Raw genomic sequence first — 25,081 nt, 5'->3', positions numbered from 1 at the left:
TTTTGCAGGGAGTAGGAATGTTCAATATGAGGGGTTAAGGCAGGTAACTTTGAGCTGATTCTCTGGGAGCAGGGCACACAGTATCAGAGGAAGTGACAAGCTGGTCAGCAGGCCAGGTTGCTGAGTTGGACAGAAGGACACATGGAGGGAGACCAGGGGAAGGGTGCCTGTAATGCAGGAAAGCAGTGGGACTGGACTTAATTGCCAGCACCTAGGCAGAGTCCACTATCAGGGAGCCCTGGGGCTCAGGCAGGAGGACCCTAGGAAAATAAAGCCTGCAGATAATCCCCAAATGGTGTTTGCTTCTCCTTGTCACCTTCCTTTAGGCTCACTTTTAGTACCTTGGCCACAGACCCCTCTTTGTTCCCTGAAAAAGTTGGGAGTACTGAGAAGATAAATGAACAAAGAAAAGGTCTGCCTCAGGCTGGGAGGAGTAGAAACACTCTGGGCCTAGGTGATTTCAGGACTGAGATCTAGTCTTAGTCCTGTCCTTTCGGCACTATGATCTTGGGCAAATTTCCAAGTACTAGGAATCTTAGGTTCTTCATCCGTGATGCGGGTTTGATAAGCTCTGACTTGTAGGACTGGTATATAATGTAAGTGAAGCATCTGTATAGTGCCTGATGTTGATTGGATCTTTAATGAAAAGCAGTAGTAATGTCTAATGTGATTTTGACCCCAGCCTCTATCACTTGCTTCTGGGATTGTGTGTGTGAAGACATCTCAGAGAATATGCAGCACTCTAGGACACAAGATGCCCAGTGAGCCAGAAAAGCAACCTTTTATATAAAACTTGGTAAGCTTTCCCTGCTAGTGGCTATATGATTTAATTTGGATATGAGGAAATCTTCCCCAGTGGAATGCAACTCAAAGCTCCTAGAATCTGAGTCAAGGACTAACCCCTTTCCTCCCTTCAGCTGCTCTTCCATACAAACAACTATTTTCATTCATTTCACCCCCACCCAAAAATCTTGCCTTTACTGAGACCTGGCAAAATTACACTCAAGATAGCCTAATTAAAATGTCCTTTCAGTGGAGCAGGGTCTGGCTGTCCTAGGCCAGGGAAAAAGTGCCAGCCCCTGGGCACCACTTCAAAGAAATATCACCCTCTTCTCAGAAAATCCTTGCAGACATAGTGTATAGAGCACTTAGTTTGTGCACTTGTTCGGCAGCCTGGGGACAAGTACAGGATAGTTTCCACACCTGCTTCAGGTGGGGATTTCTCTCAGGTTTATTCATGATCCCAAAGAAACTTCTAAGAGCAGTTTTCTAACCTATCAGACACCTAGAATAAAAAAGGAGCCATTGAATTGGGGCTCTCATTAAGATTTAATTTTGCATACATTTCTTTAATTAGTCAAGCAAAGCCAAGTATATCTTTAATTTTACAAAACAGCAGACTAAGATACAGGAATCCTAGGGTAACCATCTTGTACATTTTTTTTCTATTTCTTGATCTCATCTATTTTATTACTGAACACTTTTACATGATTAATTCCTATTCCGATGCCATGTTATCTTGCTCCAGATCACAAAATGAGATGGAAGGTTCCTAGTTTGTTATACGGAACAGCAAAATTCTTATCCTCAAACCTGTTAAACAGTACTAAATACATGACCAATGTTATTCGTGAACCTAAACTCTGAAGCTAATCTTTGAGGAGAAAGAACATTTGAAGCATACTAGAAAGAAAGAAAAAGGTAAAATCTGCAATTCAACACTCCACTACTTAGAACCTTGACTTCCCTCTTCAAATACAGTGGAGAAACTTCCTCAGACTTTACTCAGGACAGGAGAAGCTGCTGGATGTGACACTGGAGCTCTCACTAGCCGTGGTGGTAGTACCATCACCGGAGGCAGCGCTGGCCTCAGCTCTCTCTCTCTCATCTCTCAAAGCATCCTCATACCAGCGGGGGAAGGCAGTGGGATCAGTCCCAGTGACCCTGGTGAAAAACTCCAGGACTTTCATCTTGGTGGTTTCAACATAGGCTCTTGGACCCCACAGGAACTCGTAGCGTGGAGGATCACTGTTGGGCACCTGCTGACACTCCAGGTACTTTTCCTTCACTAAATCGTTGGTCATGAGCTTCCTGGGTTCCCCATAGATGAAATCCTCCCTACCAGCATACACCCCAATCATATTCAGCACTTCCCAGATTCTCTCTTCTGGGGCACGGTTACCCTCCATGAAGATTATGCCCAAGATTAGTATCAGGAAGCCAGTCTTGGGCATGCCCTGGTCGTCACAGACTAGCCCATCATAGGTGAGGTCTAGTATTTTGACCAACACATAGGAGTGGCTGGTGGGGTCCACTTCCTTCACTTCAATGCCAAAGACAACCGCCATGCACTCACAGACTTTCTGGAAGATCTCAGGGAAGTGATCCTTGTGCTCTTTGATGACACTCTTCAGCATTTCTGCCTTTGTGACGGGCTCCTTTGTTAAATACTTGCTACTCAGGTATTTCACCAATTCAGCCACCTTCTTTTGTAGCCCTTCAGCATACAAGGACTCAGGATTTGGTGGAGCCTGCGAGGTGCCTGGACCCTCTTGCCTGCTGGAGCCCTCATTTGATTTGCTTGATGGAATGGCTTTGATGGCAGGGGGGGAGGAGCAGGCTCCCTGGGAACTCTGGGGAACACTTGATATTCCAGCAGCAAGCGTGTTTGGAGTCTCCTGGATCAAAGGAGAAAGAGAGGAGGAGGAAGCTTCCTCCTCAGTTACAGAAACCTGTGCAGCTACCGGGCCTGGAGACTTTCTTTGGGCCTGAAGGCTTTCTTTAGGCTTTTGGCACTGACTCTTCCCACTGCCAGGCATGATGACTTGTGTTGGGAGCAGCAGGCAGGAGTGTGAGCCGGAAGTGGGTGATGGGGCTAATGGCCTGAGGGAGAGAGGAAGCCTGTGAGAAACAAACTTGTCAGCCCTTCCTGGGTCCTCACAGAACTGTGAGAAAGGGCAGAATTCTATGGAGTCTTCTAGCCTCTCAGCCCTTCCTAAAAGGCCTGGTACTCCTCCCTCTCTGATCCTCACAGATTGGGCCATTTAGAAAAAAGGCCCATAACTCCCTGAGGCCCCTGATTTGTGAATGGAGGGGATAAGGTTCAGCCTGACAGCATTCCCTGGGGTCCCCAGGGCTGACAGGACTTGAGGTGAATTGCTGTAGAGATTCTGCTGGATTCTGTGGTATGCCACCCTCCTCCCCAAGGAATTCACAGTTACTTCTGACAGGGCCCGCACCTTCTCCCTTTTGCAGACCTGAGAATGCGGCCCTGAAGCAAGGATCCTATCACGGGTAAAGTATCCACAAATAAGTATATAGCACCGGGGTAGGCACCTCTGCCTAACTGGCAAGGGCCTCTAAAGGCTGAGAGCAGGGAAGTGTGTCTGAGCTTTTTATTTTATGATAGGGGGTTCCATCAGTCCTCCATAAGGGACCTCCCCTTAAAATCTCACAGAGCCTGGGACACCTCCGTCTAAGGACTCGAGTACTCAAGTCTCAGAAAAAGCCTCCCTTCCCTCAGATTGCCAAGATGGCGGTCCCTCAAACTCTCAAGATGGAAGGCCCTCAGACTCCCAAGATGGCAGTCCGGATAACAATTTGCTGGGCAGATAACAAGGGCAGGGTGGGGGCTGGGGCACCTTCTCTTAGCAATGAGAACTCCCTTTAGCCCTTACCTTAAGGGTTAGCAGGGTCCACGTACTCCCTCCCTCTGCTGATCTGAATCCAGTCTGAAGATTCTGGTCCCTCAGACTCCGGAGGCCAGAAGTTCACGTATGTCACTTCCTCGCACTCTGCCTGTGGTCTGCAGGAATGGCTGAAGGGGCAGAGCCTCAGGCTGAGGCCCCTTTTATCTATGGTAGGAGGTTACATCACTCCTCCCTCTGGAGCCTCCCCTTGAAGCCTGCAGGGCCTGAGACTCCTCCCTCTGCTGACCTGAGTCCAGCCGCCTCAGAGGAAACCTTGCCTCCCACAGATTCCCAAGGCAAAAGTCAGGCTACCACACATCCGGGTACTCTCCTTTGCATTTCCCAAGGCTCCTAGGAGCAGAGGGGGTTGGATTCCACTCTACCTGGGATGGGAAAATCCTTCAGTCCTTGCCTTGACTTCTGCCTAAGCCCTCCCCTTTCCCCCTGCCAACCTGAGGCCTCAACCCCTCACATTGAGACCCTTACCTCACCAAGACATCCAAAATAGAAGAGAGGCGGGGAATCTCTCTATTGGGCTTGTATAGGGTCTACCAGACTGACAGCAAAGACAAGGTAGGTTTGCGTGTGGCTCCTTATATGTTCTGGGTTGGGGTTACCCTATCCTCCAAAAGGTATTCATATTTTCTCCTGACAGGACCTGCACCCTCTGCCTTAAATCCCTCTTTCCCCGAAAAGCACATCACAAAAATACAGAGTGTGGGCGATGGAGCCTGTTTCTGACAGTCCTGCCTGGGGCCTCCCAGGGGCACCAATGGGGCCCTTTTGTCTGGGGTGAGTGGCCAATTCAGCCCTCTATAAAAACTCTCACTTTCATAATCTGGCAGCCCCTGCGATTCTGCTGATCTGAGTCTTGCCCCATCATATCAAAGCCACTGCCCCCCTCTGGAAATGTACCCCCTCTGCTGGTGAAAGTCAAAGTCTACCACATCTTGCCATTATGTCCCAAGGTCTCCCATGCCTAATAGCTGGTAAGATAGGCCTGGGGAGAAGTCTCTTCTGTGATGGGGGTTCTTAATCCTCCCTCAGAATCATCACCATACGTTGACTCCTGGAATTGAGTTGTCCTTCAACCTCTGCAGACCACAGTCCATCCACATCAAAGCAAGAGTGGAAGATAGCAGCCCAAGTTTATCATCTTTGCACATGCAGGTAAGGCAATAAACCTGTAAATTATTTGAGGGCAATTGACATATTTCCAATAATCTCAATCTATCAGGAAAATTTTATAGTTGCATCCATAAAAATCATGACCTCTTTTGAGAAGTTTCTTAAGTAACTTAGATTTTCATGCTGTTGTGAATGGAGTATTTAAAAAAAATTCATAATGAATTTATTATCCTGCAATTTGTCCATTTTCCTATAGACAAATAAATAAAAGTTTTCAGTGTCCATGAAAGAAAGGGAAGTGTCTTTTTATAAAATTTAATTTTATTCTTCCAGCCTTATTGAACTATACTTGACAAATAAAAATGGGTTTAAAGTGCACAATGTGATGTCAAATATGCATAGACATTGTGAAATAATTGTAAGTAGCTAATTAGCATATCCATCAACTCACATGGTTACCATTTTTTTTTGTGTATGGTGACAACACTTAAAGTTAACTCAGTAAATTTGAAGTATGAGGGGGACCCCAAAAAACCAGAATTATCTTCTGGAGGCTTCTCCTTGTAGGTGAGTGTTCTAGGAACCCATCTCTATCAGTGTACCAGCTGACATTGTGGTGAGAAGCTGTGTTTGGCTTGAGTAAAATGTTTTTGAAGACTCCATGCATTTGCCCATTTCATGGTGGGTGATTTACAAGCCCACTTGTTCATACCACGCTAAGTGTTCAGCAGTATTTCACCCAAAACTGCATGACCTCCGTGCCCCACTGTCCCTGTTTATCCTGTCTCTTCCTGACATTTTTTTTTGTTTCCTTGATGAAAAAAGTCCTGAAAGGGAAACGTTTGGCCTATGTGGAATAGGTGAAACAAAAAATGGCAGAAGTATTGAAAAGCATCCAAATAAATGAGTTCAAATACTGTTTTGAGCACTGGAAAAAAATGCTTTGATAGTTGTGTTGCATCAGATGGAGAGTACTTTGAAGGTGACTGATGTTTAAACATGTAAGAATGAATATACAATTTTTTTTACAAATAAATTCCTTTTTTTTGGATACCCCCTTGTATATAATAGAGTGCGATTAACTATAGCCACTGTGCTGTACATTAGATCTCCAGTACTTATTCACCCCACATAACTGAAACATTTTACCCTTTGCCCATCATCTCCTCATTTTCTCCACACCTTAGCTCCTGGCAACCACCATCCCACTCTGCTTTTATGGATTTGATATTTTTAGATTCCACCTGTGTGAGATCATGCTGTATTTGTCCCTTTCTGTCTGACATTTCACGTAGAATAATGGCTTCCAGGTTTATCAATGTTGTCTCAAATAGGATTCTTTCATTCTTTAAAAACTAAGCAATATATTTCCCTCCCCCTCTCTCCAGGATGGGGCAAAAATAGGTTTACAGTTGTTCATGTGGAAAATAATAAATAATAATACAAGCATAAACTCTGTTTCACATGCTTACAACTGTAAAGCCATTTTGCCCCACCCTGCATGTGTATGTATGTGTGTGCGTGTACTCGTATATAAACATTTTCTTTATTCATCCATCAACTGACACTTCAGTGATTTTTATATCTTGGCTATTGTGAATAATGCTGCATGAACTTGGGAGTTCAAGACACCTGTTTCAGATAGTAATTTCATTTCTTTTGGATATATACCCAGAAGTGGAAATGCTGAATCAAATGGTGGTTGTATTTTTAATTTTTTTCAAAGGGACTTTAAAAAAAAAGACTTTATTTATTCATTTTTAGAGAGAGGGGACGGGAGGGAGAAAGAGAGGGAAACATCAATGTGTGAGAGATAAATCGATGTGTGAGAGATACATTGATCAGTTGCCTCTCGCTTGCCCCCAACTGGGGACCTGGCCCAGAGCCCCGGCACGTGCCCTGACTAGGTGTTGAACCAGAGACCTTTTGGTTCGCAGGTTGGCACTCAATCTACTGAACCACACCAGCCAGGGCTGTATTTTTAATTTTTTGAGAAACTTACATACAGTCTTCCATAGAGTCTGTACCAATTTACATTCTTGCCAACATTTGTTATCTCATATCTTTTTAAAAAGATTTTTAAAAAAAATTTTAGAGAGAGAAGAAAGGAAGGAGAGAGGGAGAGAAACATCTATCAGTTTCCTCTCCCATGCCCCCTACTGGGGACCTGGCACGCAACCCAGACATGTTCCCTGACTGGGAATCAAACCTCTGAGCTTTCAGTTTGCGGGACAACGCCCAACCCACTGAGCCACACCAGTCAGGGCTGTTATCTGTTGTCTTTTTAATAATGCCCATCCTTACAAGTGTAAGGTGATATCTCATTGTGGTTTTGATTTTCATTTCTCTGATTGGTGATGCTGAGCACCTTTTCGTATACCTGTTGGTGATTTCTATGTCTTTTTAGAAATATCTATTCTGGTCCTTAGCCCATTTCTTATTCAGGTTATTATTATTATGTTTTTTGCTATTTAGGTGTCTGAGTTCCTTATAAATTTTGAATATTAACCCCAAATCATATATATGAATTGTAAATATTTTTATCATTCCATAAGTTGTCTTTTTCACTTTATTGATAGTTTCTTTTGCTATGCAGAAGCTTTTTAGTTTGATGCAATTCCACTTTCTATTTTTGCTTTAGTTGCCTGTGCTTAAAAAAAAAACATTTTATTTATTTATTTTCAAGAGAGGGGAAAGGAGAGAGAAGGAAAGGGAGAGAAACATTCATTGGTTGCTTCTCGTATGCTCCTCAACTAGGGACCAAAGCCACAACCAGGCATATGCCATGACTGAGAATTGAATTGGTGACATGTCGCATTGAGGGACAACAGCCTATCAACTGAGCCACATGGGTCAGGAGAGTTGCCTGTGCTTTTGATGTCATATCAAAAAAAGCATTGCCAAGACCAAGGTCTGTGTTTTATTCCAGTAGTTTTAAAGTTTTATGTCTTACATTTAAGTCTTTAACCCATTTGGAGTTGAATTTTTGTATTGTGTGAGATGGGGGTTCAATTTCATTCTTCTGTATGTGGATATCCAGTTTTCCCATTCTCAATCATTTATTGAAGAGATTATTGTTTCCCTTTTGTGTGTTCTTGGCACTCTTGTTCAAGATCAGTCAACTGTAGATGTATAGGTTTATTTCTGAGTTCTTTACTCTGTTTCATTGGTCCATGTATCTGTTTTTATGCCAATACCACACTGTTTGCTTATATAGCTTTCTAATATATTTTGAAACCATAAGGCATGGTACCTCCATCTTTGTTTGTGTTGCTCAACTTTGCATTGTCTGTTCAAGGTCTTTTTTTGGTTCCATGTGGACTTTAGGACTGTTTTTATTTCTATTTCTGTAATGAATGTCATTGGAATTTTGGTTGCTTTGAATTTGTAGATTACTTTGGGTAGTAGGGACTTTTAAACAATATTAATTCTTCCCGTCTATGCACACAGAAATCTTTCCATTTATCTGTGTGTCTTTTAATTTCCTTCTTTGATGCTTTGTAGTTTTCAGTAAAGTCTTTCACATCTTTGCTTACATTTCTTCTTAAGTATTTTATTCTTTGTGTTGCTATTGTGAATGGGATTGTTTTCTTCATTTCCCTTTCAGTCGTTCATTGTGTATAGAAATACCACTGATGTTTTTAAAAATTTTATTTAGTTTTAGAGAGAGGGGAAGTGAGGGAGAAAGAGAGGCAGAGAAAATCAAATTGCCTCTCGTTCGCCCCCTACTGGGGACTTGGCCCATAACCCAGGCATATTCCCTGACTGGGAATCGAACTGGAGACCCCTTGGTTGGTTCACAGGCCTGTACTCAATCCACTAAGCCACAGCAGTTAGGGAATACCACTGATATTTTTTTTTATTGTTCAAATACATTTGCCTCCATTTCCCCCCCACCACTTTCCCCTGCCCCACCCACCCCCTCCTCCCACCCTCAATTCTTCCCTACTTTGACTTTGTCCATGGGTCCTTTATACATGTTCTTGACCTGATCCTTCCCCTTCTTTTCCCTGTTAAACTCCACATTCCTCCCCTCTCTTTATTGTTGGTTTGTTTTTTCTTTCAATGTTGCTGGTTATATTTTTCTTGTTTGTTTGTTTTGTTGATTAGGTTCTACTTCTAGGTGAGATCATATGGTATTTGTCTTTCACCCCCTGGCTTATTTCGCTTAGTGTAATGCTCTCCAGTTCCATCCATGCTGTTGTGAAGGGTAGTAGTTCTTTCTTTCTTTCTGTTGCGTAGTATTCCATTGTGTAAATATACCACAGTTTTTTCCCCCAAAGATTTTATTCATTTATTTTTAGAGAGAAGGGAAGGGAGGCAGAGAGAGAGAAACATCAATGTGTGGTTGCCTCTCAAGCGCCCTCAACTGGGGACCTGGCCCACAACCCAGGCATTTGCCCTGACTGGGAATTGAACCGGTGACCTTTTGGTTCACAGGCCGGTGCTCAGTCCAGTGAGCCACGCCAACAAGGGCTGTACCATAGTGATTTTATCCACTCGTTTATTGATGGGCACTTAGATTGCTTCTAGCAGTTGGCTATTGTAAATTGTGCTGCTATGAACATTGGGGAGCATAGGTTCTTTTGAACTGGTGTTTCAGGATTCTTAGGGTATAATCCCAGCAGTGGAATCACTGGGTTCAAAAGGCATTTCCATTTTTAGCTTTTTGAGGAAATTCCAAATTATTTTCCACAGTGGTTGCACCAGTCTGCATTCCCACCAACAGTGCACGAGGGTTCCCTTTTCTCCACAACTTCGCCAGCACTTGGTTGTTAATTTGTTTATGATTGCCATTCTGACATACCACTGATTTTTGTATCTTGATTTTGTATCCTGCAACTTTAATGAATTTATCTATTATTTTTAACAGGTTTTTAAGTTGAGTTTCTAGGGTTTTCTATATATATAAACCTGTCATTTCAACTTGAAGAACTCCCTGTAGCATTTCTTGTGAGGCCCATTGATGATGAGGCCAAGTGATGATGAACTCCCTCAACTATTGTTGGTCTGAGCAAGTCTTTATTGTGCCTTCATTTCTGAAGGACAGCTACTTTTGATTATTGTTACTATGGTATAATTTTTTCCATTCCTTTACTTTTAGCCTGTCTGAATCTTTATATTTAAAATAAATTTCTTGTAGACAAATATGATTTGATATTACTTACCACTTTGATTATGTATCTTTTAACTTATCTATATGAATCACTCACAGTTAAAGTGACTGTTGTTATAGTTGGATTAATATTTACCATATTTGTAATTTTTTTATTTGCTTAATTTATTCTACATTTTTCCTCCTGTTTTTGTCTTCTCTGATTTTAATTGAATATTTAATATGATTTAATATGACTTAATTTGATCTCTTAATCAGTTTCTTACTATGTCAGATATACTTTTTTCCAGCTTTATGGCAATATAATTGATATATATAACATCATGGAAGTTTAAAGTATACAGTGTAATAATTTGATATGCATATGTATTTCAAAATTATTACCACAATAATGTTAGTTTAACACATCTGTCAGCTCATATAAATACAATTTCTTTCCTGTGTTGAGAATTTTTGAAATCTACTCTCAGCAACTTTCAATTATACTGTACAATACTAATTATAATTATCATGCTGTGCATTACATCCTCAGAATGTATCAACCCTTGACAACCACCAAACTGTTTTGTGTTTTTTTTTGGTTCACTTTTTTTTTCAATTCCACATATAATATTTGTCTTTCTCAGACTGACTTAATCAAATATACTTCTTCAAAACAATTAATGGTTTCCTTAGTTTACAATATACATTTTAATTTATATAAGTCTACCTTCAAATATCACTAAACTGCTTCACCTATAGTGTATATATTTGAATAAAGATCATTTCGAGTTCCTTCAACCCATCACTTGTGGCATTGCTTTTCATTTTTTTCTTACACATTGCTACAATCATCCATTACATTGTTACTAGGCAGTTGTGAATTAGATCAATTAACAATAAGAAAAACAAATTGTTTTGTCTCCTTCACTTACTCATTTTCTAATGTTCTTCCTTTATGTACATCTAAGGTTTTCACCTATGTATTTCCCCTTCTGCCTGAATAACTCCTTTTGAACAGTTTTTACAGGATGCTTGTATGAACAATGAATTCCCTCAGTTTTTGTTTGTATGTGACGGCTTTATTTTCTGTTTGCGTTTTTGAAAAACAGTTTTACTACATATAGAATTTTAGGTTGGTGGACTTTTTCCTTCAATACTTTAAATATTTCACTTCACGCTATTTTCCTGCACAGCTTCTGATGAGAGGTTTGCTATAATTCTTGTATCTGTGTATGAGTTTCCTAGGGCTGCCATCACAAATTATCACAAACTGAGTGCCTTCAAATAGAAATTTATTCTTTCACATTTCTGGAGACCTGAAGTTTGAAATCAAGGTGTTGGCAAGATTGTGCTCTCTCTAAGTCTCCAGGGAGAAATTCTTCCTTAGTTTTTCCTTTTTTTTTCTGGTGGCTCCAGGCATTCCCACACCTAGGGCTGCATAATTCAAATCTCTGCTTTCATCTTCTCATGACCATCTCCCCTCTGTCTCACTTTTGTGTATTCTGTATCTTTACCTCTTCTTGTAAAGGGCATTTATAATTTGATTTAGGGCCCATACAGATAACCCAGGACGATGTCATCTTCAGATTCTTCACTTACATTTGCAAAGATTTTTTCCCTAGATGCAGTAATATTCACACAGGTACTGGGGACTAGGACTTATACATATCTTTTGGGGGAGCAAAATTAAGTCCACTAAAACCTCTTTCTCTATAGATAAGCTATTTCCCCCCCATTCAATCATTTATTTAGGTCTTTAATAATTTATATCTGCAATGATTTGTAGTTTTTAGGGTACAGGTTTTCCATATCTTTTGTCATATTTTTCCCTACATATTTTGTATTTTCTGATGGTATTTTAGAATGCAGTGATGTTTAGATATATTTTATTGATTATGCTCTTACACTTGTCCCAATTTTTACTCCTTTTCCTCCTTCCACCCACTACCCCTTCCATCCAGCAATCCCCCCTTAGTTCATGTCCATGGCTCATGCATATAAGTTCTTTGGCTTCTCCATTTCCTATACTGTTCTTAACCTCTCCCTGTATATTTTGTACCTACCACTTATGCTTCTTATTCCCTGCACCTTTTACCCCCATTCCCCATTCTCCCTCCCTGCTGATAACCACCCAAATGATCTCCATATCTATCATTCTGTTCCTCTTCTGGTTGTTTGCTTAGTAGGTATTTTTAGATTCAGTTGTTGATAGTTGTGAATTAGTTGCCATTTTAATGTTCATAGTTTTGATCTTCTGTTTCTTAAGTAAGTCCCTTTAACATTTCGTGTACTAATGGCTTGGTGATGATGAACTCCTTTAGTTCTACCTTGCCTGCGAAGCACTTTATCTGCCCTTCAATTCTAACTGATGGCTTTGTTGGGTAGAGTAATCTAAATTGCAGGTACCTGCTTTTCACCAATGTGCATACTGCCCCTTCTTACCTGCAAAGTTTCTTTTGAGAAATCAGCTGATAGTCTAATGGGAACTCCTTTGTAGGTAACCCTTTGCTTTTCTCTTGCTGCTTTTAAGATTCTCTCTTTATCTTCAACCTTTGGCATTTTAATTATAGTGTGTATTGGTGTGGTCCTCTTTGTGTTCATTTTGTTTGGGACTCTATATGCTTTCTTTTTCTTTTTTTTTTTTTTTTCTGCAAGGGTTGAGGGACTTGTATGTCTATTTCCTGTACAAAATTAGGGAAATTTCTTTCATTATTTTTTCAAATAAATTTTCAATGTCTTGCTCCTCATCTTCTTCTTCTGGTACCCCTCAGATTCAGATGTTGGTACTTTTGGAGAAGTCCCAGAGGCTCCTTAGGCTATCCTCATTTTTTTGCATTATTTTATCTTATTGCTGTTCTGATTGAATGCTTTTTTCTTCCTTATTTTCCAAATCGTTTATTTGATTCTCAGCTTCTTCCTCTCTACCATAGGTTCCCGGTAGATATTTCTTTAGTTTTTAAAGATGTTATTTATTTATTTTTAGGCAGAGGGGAAGGAATGGATAGAGAGAGGGAGAGAAACATCAATGTGTGGTTGTCTTTTGCATGCTCCCAACCAGGGACATGGCCTGCAACCCAGGCATTTTCCCTGAATGGGAATTGAACCAGTGAACCTTTGGATCGCAGACCGGCACTCAATCCACTGAGCTACACCAGCCAGGGCAGCCCATGTTTTAATTGGATTTTTTGTCTTCCTGGTGTGCAGTCATGTGAGTTCTTTATATATTTTGCAGATCAAACCTTTGTCCAAGGTATCATTGGCAAATATATTTTCCCATATGGTTGGTTCATTTTCATTTTGCTGATGTTTTCCTTAGCCGTGTGGCTTTTTAATTTGATGTAGCCCCCTTTGTTTATTCTTTATGTTCCTTGCTCTTGGGGACATCTTGGTGAAAATATTACAATATTTTGGAATATTGCATGGAATATCTGAGAGTTCCCAGCCCGTGTTCTCTTCTAGGACTTTTATGATGTCATGACTTATATTTAAGTCTTTTATACACCTTGAGTTTATTTTTGTGTATGGTGTAAGTTGGTGGTCGAGTTTCACTTTTTTCCATGTAGCCGTCCAGCTCTCCCAACACCATTTGTTGAAGATGCTATTTTTTACTCCATTTTATGCTTCTGCCCCCTTTGTAAAATATTAACTGACTGTAGAGACATGGGTTTATTTCTGGGCTCTCTTTTCTGTTCCATTGATCTATGTGTCTGTTCTATACCTCTGCCCCATGTAAGATTGTTCTGGATATTGATTCTTAGAGTTGTCCTATATCAGACCCATTTCAGATATTTCTCTTCTTTTTTTTCATCAAACACACAATAAATACACCTTAATAAAGGAGAGTACTCTTTATATTTTATTAAGGTATTTTTCTCCTAGCAGAAAAGACAAACAGGTAAGCCAGCAGTAACAATACTGTGTGTTGAGTGGTAGAATAATGTAGAAAAGGTATTATATTATATATATAATAGAAAAGGTAAACCTAAGTCTTCTGAGAAATTTGGAAAGGCTTCATAGCAGTGATGTCTTTTGGCTTGAGAATAAAAAGATGAATAGAAGTTTACTAGGCAGGCAAGGGTCCTTAAGTACAGTTTATTTTTTAAGTCAAGGTTGCTTTCAACTCTTAGTGTTCAGCATTAAATCATCCTTCTAGTACTGACTTTTTTTCTTGACCTATTCCACTGTACTTTTTTTCCATGGTAAATAAATTCCCCTATATCCCAACCTTCTACATGGGATATCTTGCTCTCAAGACATGGAGAAATCACATACCACTGTCTCCCAACATTTGTCATCTGAACTGTATGCTCACACATATGCAACTAAATACTGGAAATTTTTACCTGGTTGTTCTAAAAGAAACCTCAAATTAAACATGTTGAACCCTTCCCCCCCCAAATATTTGCATAATCTATTCTGGTAATGTTCACTTCTTACTCAATGACTGAAGACAAACCTAAGAGTCACATATGGAGCCTTATAGAAGCAAATAAGAGCAAATACCCCAACTCTGCCTATGATAGCTTGAGCGTGAGCATTAGGGAAAGCTTCATAGAGGAAATGATGGTGGAAAGAGACCTAATGAATAAAGAAGAAAATGAAGGGTGTTGAAAGAAGAGAGAACAGTGTACTGAAAGTACATGCATTTAACAAATTGGTATGTTGAAGACTTGCAGCAGTTATATGGTACGGTATATGTTAAGTTAGGAAAGCAGGGGCAGAATCATTCAGGAGGAGGGCAGGCAGGTAGCTGCACAGGGTGTCACCCTATTGTGGGTGCTAAAGTATTACAGTGTTCAATAATAAATGACACCAGTTAGTTCATTTTTCCAGCTACAGTTTATTACATAACTGGCAAAACATAAACTGGACTCCTTTTTAACCAAAATATTCAGTATCTCAAGTAGAAGTAAAAATGCTCCTAGTGGTTCTGACTTTTCCTTGCTGGTTTTTGCAACACACATGTGCAAGTTGCAGACTCCAAAAACAGACGCACAACTAAACCAAGACTAGTCAGAAGATAGTCACCTAAATTCAGCAGCAAAGTACAGGGCTATTTACTGTCTTTCAAGTAAGAAATTTAACCTAGTAGCTACATTCTAAATTGTTCACTATGCCTCCCAAGAAGTTGTCAGGATTTAGAAATTGTATGGATAATATTAATGATATTAATCCTTTACCTTAAACATAAGAATAAAGTTTTATTAGGAAATTCACTTCTTCCCATCCTCACTTTTATAAATGGCTAAATATTGACTTGATTGAGTGCCAGATTATTAGACATACTGGGAGTACCATTTTTTATCATTCTAGCTCTATTCAGGGGAATAATGAGAAATGAGGCTATAGAGATCATCGAGGGACAAATAACAGCAGGCCATATAAGCTACTTAAAATATGAAATTTATCCTATGTGTCATTAGGATTCATGGAAAGGACTTAGCAAGGGATTGGTGTAATCCCATTTACATTTTCAGACAAACCATTCTGCTAGCCAGGCAGAAAATTGCTTGATCAGGAACAGGAGGGACTACAATTAAAGGCAAGAAAATCACCTAGGAGGCTGTTGACATAGTCTAGGTATGATGAGGTACTGAACTGATCAATGCTTGCAGAATGAAGAGGACATCAGATAATCAGAATTTTTTTAAAGAGACAGATGCCACAAGACTTGGGGACTGATTGGGTGAGGGATGAAGTGGAGGTATGAATCCAGAAAGACTTATTCATCCATTCATTCCAAAAAATATATTAATCTTCTACTTTGTGCCAGAAACTGCTAGAGCCCAGAAATCCAAAAATAAGTAAATGCAATCCCTGTCTTCAGGTAAAAGAAGTAGAAATGCATATGAATAATTAAAAGACAGCATGATGGGACTATAATTAAATTATGTACAAGCTGCAGTAAAGAATAAAGAGGAGGAAGTAAATTGCAGTACTTGGGAAATTTTGAGGAAGGCTTCAGAGAGTTATGAGGTAACCCTTGAGTCCAGTCATCAAGAACACATAAGAGTTCTTTGATCACCTTGGTAAAATCGTTCCTGGAAGAGGGAGCTTTGTGTGCAAAGGATCATAGTTTTAAAACACATAACCTTATTTGGGTAATGAAACTTCAAGTTTTTCGGCCTGAACAATGTGGGTGAATGAAGAGACGAGGGAGATATATGACAGCAATTAATAAAAGTTAAGGATGACGAGCTAAAATAGCTAGCTCATAAAGTGCTGTGGAAAACCCCATGTGGGTGAATTTGGCCTTGTCCTAAGAGGCAAAGAATTGAAGGCTTTAAAACGGAGAATTGATATGATCTGTATTGTGTTTTAGAGAGGATCCTGTTGTTTGAAACAGAATTCTGCAAACAAAGTTGATCATGGTTTTTTGTGTGTGTTTATAGTATCTACTGTTGTATCACTCATCACACTTGAGACAGACTGAAAGGGTTTGAATCCTGGATCCATTGGTCTTTTACCATTGGACCTTGGGCAACTCATTTACCATTGATTCTTTTTCTTCTTCTGTCATAATAGGGATATTAATAGTGCCACTCACATTGGGTCCTGGTGGGGATTAAAAGAGATAATGTACGTAAAATAATTGTAACAGCGCCTGAAATACCATAAGCACAAAACAAATAACAATGCTATTTTTGTGTGTTTCCAAGACAATATACACTACCGGACTTTGACCTTTCTGAGGGTAAGAATTATGCCTATTTTTGTGTTTCAAAATCCTAGCATAGTGCATAGCTGTGATGGACAAGATGGTATGACAACCAGAGCTCCTTTAGTGAAGTTCTTGCTGCCAATCTGTTGTGAGTACTGTCAGCAGGGAACCTTCATTTGTCAGCCACTTCAGGGATCACCTCAGTTACACAGGGCTGCCTTGCTCAAAGTAATATCCCTTCCCCATGTGACTCAGACACAATGAGAATTGATTTAGAAGTATACAGGTTTGGTAATATCCACCCTTAGTGGGGCAACTCTAAAAGGTAACCATAGCTTCAGAGATCTCTGTAGTATTGGACAAGGCTATCTTTGGGCTACATCATAACTCGACTTCTCCCATTGTCCACTCCTCTTTCCTTTCCTCTCTCCTCCACAGATATTTACCTCAAGGGCACTCCTTAGCAAATATCCTGCACATTGAAGTCCATCTCAGAACTGGCTTCCTAGGGAATCCAACCCACAATTGTAGCTTTTAGTAGTAGGTAGTCAAAAGTTACTCAAATGCATATATGAATGAATGAATAAATGAATGCTTATCATATTTCTGCTGCTGAATGTGGAAATTGTGGGCTTTATGTGTTATCTAACCTTTCCTCCCTTCATCTTTATGGAGATGTAGTAAACATTGTGTTCTGAAAAGAGAATATTGTGAAACCAGGAATAAATTATACTCTGGCAGAGTACAAACTTTCTGTGCCAAAATCATTTCTGTTGGCTTCACTCCTTGTAATTAAACCATGTTCATCCTTGAGTATGTCTTAAAAAGAAATGCTTGGATTTTAAGAGAACACCAATACAATTTGAAAGGAAGCTGTGTTGATAATGTCTTCCCTAAGAGATATTTAATGCAAGAAACTTTAAAAATATTACATAAAGTAAATCATCTCAGTATACCATATGAAAATGTAGTCTCTTGTTTCTCAGTGTTCTTGTTGGTAGGAAAAAACACTTAATTTCTTGATTCGTGTTGTCATATACAGCAAGATACATGCCCATAAAAAACTGATCTGGCTATCACAGAGAACTCAGTTCTGCTGCCTGTTCAGGCTGCTGAAAGGTTGAAAAGTTCCTTCTTGCATCTCATCACAATTTTTAAGGCATAGTTCTAACAACATTGGCCATGCTTATAGCTATTCGAATTAGAATTTCCTCCTCTAAGAAAGGTATGGATGAAATCAGAGTTGTGGATAGAGAAAAACATGTAGGTGCACACCATAAAGTTATGCACATAAATGACAGTTCTGGATTGTGTTGAGAGCTGACCTGACAAGAGGCAGGCAATGATTTCAATAAAATTGGATGGACAGCTAAATTCTAGTTTCCAAGTGAAGAAAGGAAATTATGAACATATGAGAAATTTGGAAAATAAAATGCATTTTAAGCAGAAATAGTCAAATCACTTAATACTTGATATCATTGGGCATGCAAGGACCAAATAAACCTTAAAAATGGTCAGGAAGATGGACTTCCTAATTTAATAACTATATATTAAGCTCCTACTATGTACAGTCATTACTAGATTGTAGAGGCAGGGACCATGTTGGTCCTGGTGCAGTTTCTACACTGCTGAGTGCTAGGCGTTAGTCTGTTCTCATTTCAGCAACTAGCTTAGCATGCTCATGCCATGACTAGAAGCATACAATGGGCCTCTAGGATTTGCACATTCTAACCATGGCCTAACTGTCATTGTAGATAAGAGCTTCACTCCTGCCAAGAGAGGAGTGTTGAGTTCTAAATTCCTGCAAGAGGGAGAAAAATTCTTCTGAAGTTTTATATAATAAGGAAAACATGTTACAAGAGAAATCTATACCATATTCAAGAGTTGTATATTGAATGTGTGCTTTGTGTAGTACAGTAGGCCCATATGCAAATGGGAAAACCAGTCAGTTTCTGGGTATTTGTTTATGGATTTCAGGAAAAGGACTGGAAGCTACTTTTATCTTTATGAACACTGTAGAAGGAGAAAGAATTATGATTAGTTTTTAATTTCATAATACTCAAATTCAGCAGATTGAAGTGAACACATGAAAGAAAAATTGGGTCCTAATTTTTCAATTGTAAAAGAAGTCCGTGATATTTCTATAGTACTTTTAATAGGAATATGAAGCCAGTAGCTCAGATACCTACCAAAAGATTTCTTTCAATATCTTGAAAGAAGAAAATGAGTCTATGTGTTGGTCTAAACACAGAGGATGTCCAAAATTTACTAGTAAAGGAAATAAGAACTAAAGAACAAATGCAAAAAACCCGTAAGTGGAGTCAACTTTGCCTTGGGTTTGATGTAATGAGGGAATATAATACCTTGAATTGGTCTTGGAGGTAATCATTTCTAGTGTATCCTCTGAATATCTTTATTGTCATTCTCAGAGTAAGGTGTGTTCCTAGTTCAGTTTTATCCAGTTTTTAAGTTGGACATTGGATCCTCCTTGTAAATACATAGCCATTAAACAAAAAAAGAAGTAAATATAGGATCTCATCTCATTTTACATCATTTAAGATTAAAACGCTGGCTGTTAAGCAGTCAAATTGCTTCTCAAACAGGGATTAGCTGTGCAGTTACATAGGCATTCAGCAAAAATTTTAATAGCTTTATTGAAATATTGACATAGAAATTGTTATATTTAAGGTATACAATATTATAATGATGTTTTGATATACATATACATTGTGAAATTATCTCCAAAATCCAGCTGGTTAACATATCTATCATCTTTACATAGTAACCATGTGTGTATGTGTAGAAGATTTCAGATAAATCCTCTTAGCAAATTTTAAGTATACAATAAAGTATTATTAACAAGAGTCACCATGTTGTATATCTCCAGAATTTTTCATTTTGTATAACTTAAATTTAATATGCTTTGACCAGGATCACTATTTCCCCTTCCCTCCAGGCCAGGCAACCACCATCCTACTCTCTGCTTCTATTATTTTGAGTCCACATATTAGTGAGATCACGCAGCATATGTCTTCTTGTATTTGGCTTACTTAACTTAGATAATGTCCTCCAGGTTCATCCATGTTTTTGCAAATGGCAAGATTTTGTTCTTTTTAAAGAATGAATAATCTCTCTTTAGGTGTGTTTTTGTGTTTGTGTGTATATATACATATATGTGTACATACACACATGCATATACATATATGTATATATATTTATCCATTAATCTGTCAGAGGACATTTAGGTTGTTTTCATATCTTGGCTATTGTAAATAATGCTATAATGAACATGGGGTTCAGACATCTCTTTGCAACAATCCTGTTTTTAGTTCTTTTGGGTACATAACCCAGAAGTGGGAATGCTGTATCATATGGTCGTTCTATTTTTAATATTTTGAGGAAACCTCATACTATTTTCCATAAGAGCTGTATGAATTTACATTACAACCAACAGTTTCACTTTTCTCCACATCCTCACCAATACTTATCTTTCATTTTTTGACAATATCCATTTTAATAGATGTGAGGTGATATCTCAGTGTATGTTTCTTTTTACTTTTAAAAAAAATCTTACCTGTTTTTTTTATTATTTATTTTTTGAAGTACATTTGTCTCTGCCTTCCCCCCACCTCTTTCCCTTGCCCCCTCCCCCCTCTCCCTCCCTCAATCCTTCCCCTTTGGTTTTGTCCATGAGTCCTTGCTGTCTGTTCCTTGACTTGCCACATCCCTTCCTTTTCCCCTGCCCACTCCTCCCTCCTTCCCTCTTATCTCTGTTGGTTTCTTTTCCTTTCAGTGTAGCTGGTCTTATTTTCCTTGCATCTTTGTGTTGTTTGTTAGGTTCCCCTTATACGTGAGATCATATGGTATTTGTCTTTCACCCCCTGGCTTATTTCGCTTAGCATGATGCTCTCCAGTTCCATCCATGCTGTCGCGAAGTTTAGTAGTTCATTTTTTTCTTTCTGCTGTGTAGTATTCCATTGTGTAAATGTACCATAATTTTTTGATCCAATCATCTACTGATGGGCATTTAAGTTGCTTCCAACACTTGGCTATTGTCAATTGTGCTGCTATGAACATTGGGGTGCATAGGTTCTTTTGAATTGGCATTTTGGGATTCTTAGGGTATAGTCCTAGCATGGGAATCACTGGATCAAAAGGCAGTTCCATTTTCAGCTTTTTGAGGATATTCCACACTGCTTTCCACAATGGCTGCACCAGTCTGCATTCCCACCAACAGTGAACTAGGGTTCGCTTTTCTCCACAGCCTTCGCAGCACCTGTTGTTTGTGGATCTGTTTATGATGGCTATTCTGACCGGTGTGAGGTGGTACCTCATGGTGGTTTTGATCTGCATTTCTCTGATGGCTAGTGATGCCGAGCATCCTTTTCCAATGTCTCTGGGCCCTCTGTATCTCCTCCTTGGAAAAGCGTCTGCCCAGGTCCTTTGCCCATTTTTTGATTGGATCGTTTGTCTTCTTGGAGTGGAGTCGAGTGAGTTCTTTATATATCTTGGAGATCAAACCTCTATGTGATGTATCATTAGCGAATATATTTTCCCATAGGGTTGGCTCCCTTTTCATTTTGCTGATTTTTTTTAGCCATGTAGAAGCTTCTTATTGTGATGAGTTCCCACGTGTTTATTCTCTCTTTTATGTCCCTTGCTTTAGGAGACATATCGGAGAAAAAATTGCTGCGTAGGATATCTGAGAGTTTCCTGCCAATGTCCTCCTCTAGGACTTCTATGGAGTTGTGACTTATATTTAACTCTTTTATCCATCTTGAGTTTAGTTTTGTGTATGGTGTCAGCTGATAATCCAATTTCAATTTTTTGCATGTAGCCGTCCAGCTCTCCCAACACCATTTGTTGAAGAGGCTATTATTGCTCCATTTTATGCCTCTGCCCCCTTTGTCAAATATTAGTTGCCCATAGAGACCTGGGCTTATTCTGGGCTTTCTCTTCTGTTCCACTGGTCTCTGGGTCTGTTCTTGTGCCAGTACCAGATTGGTTTGAGTATAGTGGTTTTGTACTATAGTTTGATGTCTGGTACTGTGATCCCTCCTACTTTGTATTTCTTTCTCAAAATTGCCACAGCTATTTGGGGTCATTTATGGTTCCATATACATTTTTGAAATGTCTGTTCTATTTCTCTGAAATACGTCGTTGGTATCTTAATAGGGATTGCGTTGAATCTGTAAGTTGCTTTGGGTAGTATGGAAATTTTGATGGTATTAATTCTTCCAATATATGAGCACGGTATATGCGTCCATTTATTTGTGTCTTCCTTCATTTCTTTCTTCAATGTTGTGTAGTTTTCTGCGTACAGGTCTTTTACCTCCTTTGTTAAATTTCTTCCTAGGTACTTTATTTTTCTTGTTGCTATATCGAATGGTATTTTTTTTTCTGATTTCTTCTTCTATTGCATTGCTGGTGTACAAAAATGCCTTTGATTTCTAAATATGGACTTTGTATCCTCCTGTTTTGCCAAATGCACTTATTAGGTTCAGTAGCTTTTTGGTGGAGTCTACAGGGTTTTCTATGTACACTATCATGTCATCTGCAAAAAAAAAATGATAGATTTACTCCCTCCTTTCCTATTTGGATGCCTCTTATTTCTTTTTCTTGTCTGACTGCTGTGGCTAGGACTTCCAATACCATGTTGAAAAGAAGTGGTGAAAGCAGACATCCTTGTCGTGTTCCTGATCTTAGTGGGAAAGCTTTCAGTTTTTGCCCGTTGAGTACGATGTTGGCTGTAGGTTTTTCATATATGGCCTTTATTACGTTGAGAAATGCCCCATTTATTCCCATTTTGCCGAGTGTTTTGATCATAAATGGGTGCTGTACCTTAGCGAGTGCATTTTCTGCATCTATTGAGATGATCATGTGGTTTTTGTCTTTTCGTTTATTTATGTGATGTATCACGTTTACTGATTTGCGTATATTGAGCCATCCCTGCATCCCTGGGATGAGTCCCACTTGATCATGGTGGATAATCTTTTTAATGCATTGCTGGATGTAGTTTGCCAATATTTTGTTGAGGATTTTAGCATCTATGTTCATCAGCGAAATTGGCCTGTAGTTGTCTTTCTTTGTAGGGTCTTTATCTGGTTTTGGGATCAGGGTGATGCTGGCCTCATAGAGGGAGTCTGGGAGTCTTCCCTCCTCTTGGATTTTTTGGAATAGTCTGAGAAGGACAGGGGTCCACTCTTCCTTAAATGTTTTGTAAAATTCTCCTGTGAAACCGTCTGGCCCTGGGCTTTTGTGTGCTGGGAGTTTCTTGATTACTGCTTCAATTTCCCCAGCTGTTATCGGTCTGTTCAAGCTTTCTGTTTCTTTCTCCTTCAGTGTTGGAAGATTATACTTTTCTAGAAATTTGTCCATTTCATCCAGGTTTTCAAATTTCTTAGCATATAATTGTTCATGGTAGTTTCTTACAATCCTTTGTATTTCTGTTATATCAGTTGTTATTTCTCCTTTATCATTTCTGATATTATTAATTTGGGTCCTCTCCCTTTTTTTCTTGATGCGTCTGCTTAAAGGCTTGTCAATTTTGTTTATCTTTTCAGAGAACCAGCTCCTGGATTGGTCAATCCTTAAAATTGTTCTTTTTATCTTTATGTCATTCAGTTCTGGTCTAATCTTGACTATTTCCTTCCTTCTGCTGCTCTGGGATTTATTTGTTGTTGTGTCTCCAGTTCTTGAAGTTGTAGTGTTAGGTCTTTTTTTTGAAATGTTTCTATCTTTCTTAGGTAAGCCTGTATTGCTATGAACTTCTCTCTCAGGACTGCCTTTGCTGTGTCCCATAGGTTTTGGACTGTTGTATGTTTGTTTTCATTTGTTACCCGAAATTTGTGGATTTCTTCTCTTATCTCATTATTGACCCACTCATTGTTTAATAGTCTACTGTTCAGTCTCCATGAGTTTGCAAGTTTTTGAAGTTTCTCTTTGAGGTTGATTTCCAGTTTCAAGCCTTTGTTGTCTGAGAAAAAGTTTGGTATTATTTCAATTTTCCTGAATTTGCTGAGGCTTCCTTTGTGTCCTATCATGTGGTCTATCTTTGAAAAACTGCCATGAGCATTTTAAAAGAATGTGCATTTTGCTTCTTTGGGATGTAATGTTCTATATATGTCACTTAAGTCTATTTGATTCAGTGCATCACTCAGCTCCACAATATATTTGTTGATGTTTTGTTTGGAAGATCTGTCCATTTTTGACAGTGGAGTGTTGAAATCCCCTACTATCAGTGTGTTGCTGTCTATCTTTTTTGAAGTTGTCCAAGATTTTCCTTATATATTTGGGTGCTCCTATGTTGAGTGCGTGTAAGTTTACAGTGTTTATGTCTTCTTGATAGATACTTCCTTTAAGTATTATAAAGTGCCCCTCTGGGCCTCTTTTTATGGCCTTTGTTTTGAAATCTATTTTGTCTGATATAAGTATTGCAACCCCTGCTTTCTTCTCTTGCCCATTTGCTTGGAATATTATTTTCCATCCCTTTACTTTCAATCTGTGTAGGTCTTTTGCTCTGAGGTGGGTCTCTTGGAGGCAGCATATGTGTGGGTCATGTTTTCTTATCCATTCAGCTATCCTGTGTCATTTGATTGGGGCATGTAATCCATTTACGTTGAGACTTATTACTGATAGAAATCTCTTCATTTTTTTCTCTTTGTACCTGTGTTTTTCTCTTTCTCACTCTTTTCCTTTATCTTCTTAAACCAGTCCCTTTAGCATATCTTGTAGTGCTGTTTTGGTAGAGATGTATTTTTTTACCCTTCTTTTATCTGGGAAACTCCTCATTTCCCCTTCTGTTTTAATTGAGAGCCTTGCTGGGTAGAGCAACCTTGGCTGTAGGCCCTTGCTTTTCATTACTTGGAATATTTGTTGCCATTCCCTTCTGGCTTGTAGTGTTTCTGTTGAGAAGTCAGCTCCTAGCCCTATTGGGGCCCCCTTGTATGTTACTTTCTCCTTCTCCCTTGCTGCCTTGAATATTCTCTCTTTGTCATTGACATTTGCTTTTTTAATGATGATGTGTCTTGGAGTGGGCCTCCTTGGGTCCTTCTTGAATGGGGCTCTCTGTACTTCCTGGATCCATGAGACCTTTTCTCTCCTCAAATCGGGGAAATTTTCCATCATTGCTTTTTGAAAGAGGTTCTCTATCCCTTGCTCCTGTTCTTCTCCTTCTGGTATCCCTATTATGGGGATATTATTGTGTTTCAGGTTGTCCTGCATTTCCCTAAATGCCTCTTCATTCTTTTTGAGTCTTGTTTCCATTTCTTGTTCTTTCTGTAAGCTTTTTTCTGCCTTCTCCTCCATCTCACTGATTCGATCCTCGGCTTCATCCAGCCTGCTTTGGATTCCTTCTACTGTGTTCTTCAATTCAGAAATGGTATTCTCCATGTCCTCTTGTGTCTTCTTGATAGTTTCTATGTCCTTTTGCAGGTTTATATAGTTTGTTGTAAGATCCTGATAGTTCTCTGCAGTTTCTCATAGTTATCTTTGAGCTGGCTGAGC

The 25,081-nt window shown here is 39.2% G+C and overlaps 1 protein-coding gene across 1 annotated transcript; it reads right to left on the bottom strand.

The window, feature by feature from the left end:
- Nucleotides 1-1,781: 1,781 nt before the first annotated feature.
- LOC129075440 (putative MAGE domain-containing protein MAGEA13P) lies at nucleotides 1,782-2,819 on the bottom strand. Its single transcript, XM_054579527.1, has one exon. It carries the CDS (start codon nucleotides 2,817-2,819, stop codon nucleotides 1,782-1,784), a length of 1,038 nt encoding a protein of 345 aa, XP_054435502.1.
- Between the last annotated feature and the right edge of the window lie 22,262 nt (nucleotides 2,820-25,081).

Source organism: Pteronotus mesoamericanus, unplaced genomic scaffold, assembly GCF_021234165.1.
Source record: "Pteronotus mesoamericanus isolate MK-2021 breed Mesoamerican mustached bat unplaced genomic scaffold, CSHL_Meso_final contig_55, whole genome shotgun sequence".
In the NCBI taxonomy this organism is placed as follows: Eukaryota; Metazoa; Chordata; class Mammalia; order Chiroptera; family Mormoopidae; genus Pteronotus; species Pteronotus mesoamericanus.
This window is presented reverse-complemented; position numbering and strand designations above follow the sequence as displayed.

Bases quoted from the DNA above. Each gene is read 5' to 3' on its own strand.
- LOC129075440 (XM_054579527.1), bottom strand. From the start codon at position 2,819: ATGCCTGGCAGTGGGAAGAGTCAGTGCCAAAAGCCTAAAGAAAGCCTT.